The sequence below is a fragment of the Diceros bicornis genome, chromosome X (assembly GCF_020826845.1).
Source record: "Diceros bicornis minor isolate mBicDic1 chromosome X, mDicBic1.mat.cur, whole genome shotgun sequence".
Lineage (NCBI taxonomy): Eukaryota > Metazoa > Chordata > Mammalia > Perissodactyla > Rhinocerotidae > Diceros > Diceros bicornis.
Window position 1 is genome coordinate 42120395 of NC_080781.1, and position 6396 is coordinate 42126790.

The following is a 6396-nucleotide window of genomic DNA, read 5'->3' on the forward strand; positions in this document are numbered from 1 at the left end:
GACTAGGGAGAATGTTACTTGAATTGTGAGAATTCTTTCATTCAAGAAATGTGGGGGAGCCCACTGTGTGCCAGGCCCTGCTTTGGGTGCAAAGGATATAGAGGCAAACAAGACACTTAAAAACCTCTGCCCTTGTAGATATGACATAAGGCTATGTATTAAAGGCAGGTGAAGGAATAAAGAGTGACAGGGAGGTCAAGGAAAGCCTTATTGAGCAGGTGACATTTGAGGAAAAACTTGTGGATAACTAGGGGCAAAGGGAATAGCCAGCGCAAAGGCTGTGACCACAAACCAGCTCCCACCACAGCAACTCCCAGTGTCTTCAGGGCTGGTGTCAGAGTGCCTGTGCTAGAGCAGCCTCTATACTATATAACTAAATAGTGAAACGTTACAAATCCAGCTAACAAGTGTAAACAAAATACATCCTATCCTCCTACCTTGGCAAGTCCATTTTCTTAATGACCGGAAGGCCCAGGTTCTAATTTCTCGGACTGCTTAGTGTTCCATGCCAGGATGTGAGGGTGTCAGGAGGGCTGACCCTGGCCTGCAGCCCCCTACCTTTCTCTTCCGGCCGGCAGCCCCTCACCTTAGGAGGTACTTGTGTGTCCGGTGCCAGCCAGCTCAGCCCAAGCTCTACTCACACCTCACAAATAGCCACCCCTTGGTCCTCTGGAGGATGCACCCCCAGAAGATGCTGCTGCAGGTCTTGAAAGTGGCCTCAAAGCCTTCAGGGCTGCCCATACCCCAGTGAGGCCCACCCAGAAGTGGGGCACAGGATCGGGGTGGGCACTGCCATTGTCCATATGGATGCCTCCCTCAATGAGGAGAGGCATAGACTGAGGGAGGAGGGGATGAATTAATGAGGGCCATAAAGTGTGGGACCCAGCGCAGGGGCCCCTCTGCCCTTGTCTAAGAGTGGCTATCACCACTCAATCCATCAGCTCCCTAGAAACTGCCACTCACACAGACAAGTACATAGCTGCTTCAGATCGTATTTATTGTGGGTCCAGGGGTGGGTATCTTGAGGTTCAAGGGCAGCAACTGCGCCTGGCGGCTGGCGGGGAGGAGTCGGGGTGTTGGGGGAGGGGTGGTTCTGGGTGCGCAGAATTCAGGTGGTGTTCAGGGCGGCAAAATGCGGCGCGCCTGGGGCACGGGGGTCTCCAGACGCTTCACGCGCAGCAGGGCCCCCAGCACGCCCTCAGGGGGCACCTCAGGGCCTACATCCTGGTCGGCGGCGCGGCGGAGGCGGCGCGGGGCAGCCACAGCCTCAGGGTCTGGGCTTCCTGCAAGGATCCGCCCCAACAAATACCTGCAAGGGAGCCAGAGCAGAATGCAGTGTGGATGTGTCTGCGAGTCTACGCCCGGGCCCTAGGACCCAGACGGCCCTGCCTCCCCATACTGCCTGGGGACCTGGCCGTCTCTAGCCTCCCCCCAACCCAGGCGTCCCCAGCCACCTGCTGTCAGGAGACAGAAGTCCCCGCCTCCCATCCCATCCCCGCCTACAGAAACTGCAGTTTCCCCGTCTCCCACTCCTGCCCCCAGAAATGCGGCATCCCAGCCTCCTCCCCGGGACCGAGAGTCCAGGTCCCCCACTGTTCCCCCAGCCAGGAATCTCTGCCCCCACACCCCGGGGCCAGGACCTCCCTCCCTCCTAGGGTCCCAGGACCTAGGTGGTCGCACTTCCATCCGGTGAGGCAGGCCCCCGCAGCCCCTCGCCCTCCTCCTCCCGGGATGCAGGCGCCCGCCCCCTTCCCACTCCAGCCCCGGGTACCTCAAGAGCTCAGGGTCCACGTCGGGCGTCTCGTCGCCGGCGTCTTCAGCGTCGGGGCCCATGGGGCCGTCGTCGTAGACTGGAGGCCGGGGTCTGAGCGCAGCGGCGGGGACAGGAGCGGGGACAAGCTGGGCTGCGAGGGCGGCAGGGTCGAGGCGCGCGCGGAGCAGGGCACGGGCGAGCTGCGCGGCGGGCGCGTCGGGGTCGTCCTCCAGGCCCAGGGCCGGGTCGTTGGTGCGGGTTGCGCTCCAGACGCGCAGCAGCTGCGCCAGGACGCGCGCCTGCTGATCCTCGGCCTCCTGCGCCTCGGCCCGCGCCCGCTCCTGCCTTTCGGCCTCCAGCAGGTGCGCCAGCGCCCGCGCCAGCTCCTGCACGGTCCCCGCCGCCTCTCCCCGGGGCACTGCCCGCCGGAAGCGGCGGGGAGCGCCAGCCTCAGCCATGGGCGGCGAGGCTGCGCCCAGGCCGCGGGGCTCCTGCGGGAAGACGAGGTGGAAAGGAAGATGTCGTCAGCGTCCGTCAGAGACCTCCCAACCCGGAGGGCTCCGTGGACCTCATCAAATATCCCCAGATGCCACCAAAGGCACCGTAGCCCCTCAGATATACCCAGACACCCCTAAGGCCTCTGGAGACCCCCAAATGTCTCCAGACACACTTAAGACCACCAAAGACTCCTACACCCCGCCCCCCCTCCCAACGATTTCCCAGTGACTCAGAACTTGCCCTGGGACTGCTGGAGACCAGGTTTCTTTATAGGAGTGGCCATAGTAGATATGACAGCTATAGATTGTTAAATTTGTGAACAATAGGAACCTATATTCGCATTTTATAGGTTCCTATTGTCCACTTGTTTTACCCAAAAGGTAGCGGACTCTTCCGCACCTTGCTTTTTGGAATCTATATCCAGCTCAGTACCTTAAGAGCATCCTTTCTCTCTCCCTTTTTCTTTCTTTCTTCTGCACTGAATCCCTTTTGTATGGATGTACAATCGTTTATTTAACCAGTCTTCAATTGATGAACATTTAGGGTACTTCCAATCTTTTGCTGTTCTTATAATGTTGGAATGAATAACCTTGTTCATATACCATTTGGCATTTGTGCAAGTCTATCTGTAGAATAAATTACCCAATGACTAATTTTCAGTTCAGACGGTTTTGAAACAATTTCAGTAAGTTTAAAGAAATAACAGAGGGTATCAAAAGTGTGAGCAAGGAACAAAAGACCATAAAAATGACCATGAATATTTGAAAAAGAAACATAGAGAACATCTAGAAATATATTTTAAATGAAATTAAAAATTAAACGGGCAAATCAAACAGCAGATTCAATACAGCAGAAGAAGTAATAAGATTGAACAGAGCTTAGAAAGAGATCCACACATACTGACACTTGCCACGTGACAGAGGGGGCACTGCAGAGCAGTGGAGACAGAATCAACCCCTGCAATAAATCATGCAGGAACAAGTGATCCAAATTTGGGAACAATGGAAAGGAAAAGACAAATAAATTTAACTACACTACAATTAAGAATTTCTTTTTATCCCAAGACACCATAAAAAGAATGAAATTAAAACTAGAGTTGATGAAGATGTCTGCAAAGCAAGCAGTCAGGAATGGATTAGCATCCAATGTATGAAGAAGGCCTATAAAGCAATAAGAGAAAACCAAACTCATATAAAAACGGGCAAAATTGACAACCAAGTGCTTCACAAAAAAGGAAACAAAAACAGTTACTAAACATACAAAAAATAGTGAACCTCATTAGTAATCAGTGAAATGCAAATTAAAGTGCCAGTGAGATAGTCTGCATTATAGGTCCAAAAGATTGCCCCAAATCAGAAAGTCTAATAATGTCCAGTGTTGACATGGATGTGGAAAAAAATAGAAATTGTTATACATCACTGGTGGGAATTCAATTGCCAAAATAACTTTGAAGGACAATTTGGCAACGTCTAAAATGATGTGTATATTTTATGACCCACTCCTGGGGTGTTACACCCTAGAGTAGCTTTTGTACATACACTACTGGACACAGTTCATAAAAAATTACAGCAGCACCGTTTGTAACAGCATAAAAGTGGAGAGAGGGGAAAAAGAGAAAGAAAAGCCTGGAAACAACCCAAATGTCTATCGACATATTGAGAATGCATCTACGAACCATGACATACTCAAATACTCGCGATATACTCATAGGATATAATATGCAGCAATAAAAATACATGAATTACAGCCACACATTTCAATGTAGATGACTCTCATAGCCAACGAAGAGAAAAAAAAAATACGCAAGTTGCAGAATTCCACTGCAGATTGCCTGAGACTACCAGACACCCCGATGACTTCCTAGTGACCCCTAGTGACTACCAGGAGCCAGATGTCTGGTTTGATTCCATTTCTGTGAGGAAAAACTAAACAAGATATTGTTTAGACATACACAGATATGTGATAAGCTACAGACAAAAGTAAGGGATCAATGAACAGGAAATACAGGATAATGATTATGGAGGAGAGGAGCTGCTGTGGGGAGGGGCACCCGGGGGCTTCCAACTATTGGTCATGCTCTGTTTCTTAAACTGAGTGGTGGGTACACATGGGAGGTATTTTATCATCATTCCTTACATTGTACATGTATGTTAAATATATTATGTCATGTATATAAAATATTTAATAATTTTAAAAATCCCCCATCCTTGATGCAGAGCACCCTGAAGAGTTAGAGGAGGATGTGCTCCAAGTGCCCTTGATGCCCACCACCCCTCAGCCCCAAGAGAATCAGACTCATTGGCAATCATGGCCTCACACACACTCACATGGACTGACAGGCCTTGAGATGTCACATGCAACCCAACCCAGACACATTCACACACAAGGAACTGCACATCCACGGCTGCTCATGCAGTTACAATTGCCAAGCTCCCCAGATGCCAGGACACGCATCACGCTTAAAGACAATGCAGCACAGAGGCATCATGGCTCCTCTCCCCACAATGACACAGCTCCACAAAGAAACAGGGAGAAACAGCTTCAAGAACACATACAAAATCCTAGTCACTCAGTCCAACCGAACAAAAATGGGATGTGCACACGGAGATGCAAAGACCACTCCTTCCCAAACAAAAACAAAATCACACAGACACACACAAACACACAGAAAGACACGCCCATAGGTCATGCCATCACCATAGGATTCACAAACACTCACATGGGTGTCACTGAGAAAAGTCACACACAGAAGCATCCTCAGCATCACACACACTGCACACCCGGACCCACAATGGCACCTTTGTATGGACCCTAGGAAGCGCTCACACCAAAGGACACACACTTACAAGGACACCAAGACCCTCACGCCCCTGTCATCACATCTTGCGCACACATACCGATGCGCGCACTCCCTTGATGCGCGCTAGTCCCATGGACAGCGCCACAGGCGGCGGGTGGGGCGAGGCCAAGCCCAGCGCCGGGTGCGGAGAGAGGGGCAGGGCGCGGCTGCTGGCCGAGCCCCGGACACTGTCACCCGCACACGCAGAGACCCAGCCCAGCATGGCCTGGACGTGGACTGGAGGCTGGACCCCGGGCCACCCTGTCGGTCTCTCTGCATGTCCCGGGAGCTGGGGCCAGCGAGGATGAGGGGCCAGCAGCAGAACACGGACCTTCGCCTGTAGCAACTTCCCCACCAACTCCCACCCCGTGCCCGACCGGGGTCGCACCTTTACCGGCCTAGCGCAGAGCGCGGGGGGCGGCCGAAGTAAGCCCAACAGCAGCAGCACCAAAAGGCCGACGCCCCCGGCCCGCGGCCCGCGGAGCAGTGGCGACCCCGCCATGCTGCCCCAGCGAGCCGGGCTCCGGACGGGCGGACTGGCTGGCAAATGCGCAGTTGCCCGGGCTAGCGGGCAAGGCTGTGGTGCTCTGCGGCTGCGCACATCGGGGAACCCTGTCCTCTCCTGCCCACCCCCTCCCGCCACTCTACGCAGGCGCAGCCTCGGAGCTCCTGCTGCCCCTCCATCCCGCCCATCGCCATGGAGATGTCCAAGGGGCAAGGTAGAGAGCAGGATCCTGCCTGCGATGGCGGTTGCCATGGCAGTCGGAGGGCAGTTGCCGGGGCAACAGATCTTGCTGTCGCCTTTGCAGACAGACAGAAAAAATGGACTCGGTGGAGTGGAATGGGGGTCTGGTCCCCACCTCTCCCTCCTTGGGGAGGAGATATATGACTTTGTTCTTTGGATAAACAGTTACAGATCCCCTACTATGGGCCAGGCCCTTTACAGGCGATGGGTTCAATCCAGGTGATGTGACCATGGAAAGGTCAGTTCACCATTCTAAGGTTCAGTCCCTCACCTGCATAAAGGGATTACTAGTAACTGCCCCTCAGAGTAGCTTTGAAGGTTTAATAACAATGACGTTCGGTAGAGCTCAATAAACGCTCCTTTCTGTCCTCTCGTTTATTTGCCAGTATCGTCATCTCTCCATGGCTCTCTGTTTCTCTTTCTGCCCTTATGTGCCCATAGCTCACGCTGTCTTTCTCTCCCATCTGTCTCTCCTTGCCTCTGACTCTTTTTCTCCCTTCATCTCTACAACCCTCCTCCTGTCTCTGTCTTTATTTTACTGTCTGAATCTACTTGTTTTTC

At 52.9% G+C, this 6396-nt stretch overlaps 1 protein-coding gene across 1 annotated transcript; it reads right to left on the reverse strand.

Moving 5' to 3' along the window:
• Positions 1-980: 980 nt before the first annotated feature.
• On the reverse strand, positions 981-5619 carry PCSK1N (proprotein convertase subtilisin/kexin type 1 inhibitor). The gene is made up of 3 exons (XM_058535814.1): positions 5479-5619; positions 1772-2244; positions 981-1309 (listed from the first exon to the last, which is right to left on the reverse strand). Exons 1-3 carry the CDS (start codon positions 5590-5592, stop codon positions 1120-1122), a joined length of 777 nt encoding a protein of 258 aa, XP_058391797.1. The 5' UTR covers positions 5593-5619; the 3' UTR covers positions 981-1119.
• Between the last annotated feature and the right edge of the window lie 777 nt (positions 5620-6396).

Bases quoted from the DNA above. Each gene is read 5' to 3' on its own strand.
- PCSK1N (XM_058535814.1), bottom strand. From the start codon at position 5,592: ATGGCGGGGTCGCCACTGCTCCGCGGGCCGCGGGCCGGGGGCGTCGGC. The intron at 2,245-5,478 runs GTGCGACCCCGG...GTCTTCCCGCAG, and splicing joins TCTGCGCTAGGCCGGTAAAG to GAGCCCCGCGGCCTGGGCGC. The intron at 1,310-1,771 runs GTACCCGGGGCT...GCTCCCTTGCAG, and splicing joins GTGGACCCTGAGCTCTTGAG to GTATTTGTTGGGGCGGATCC.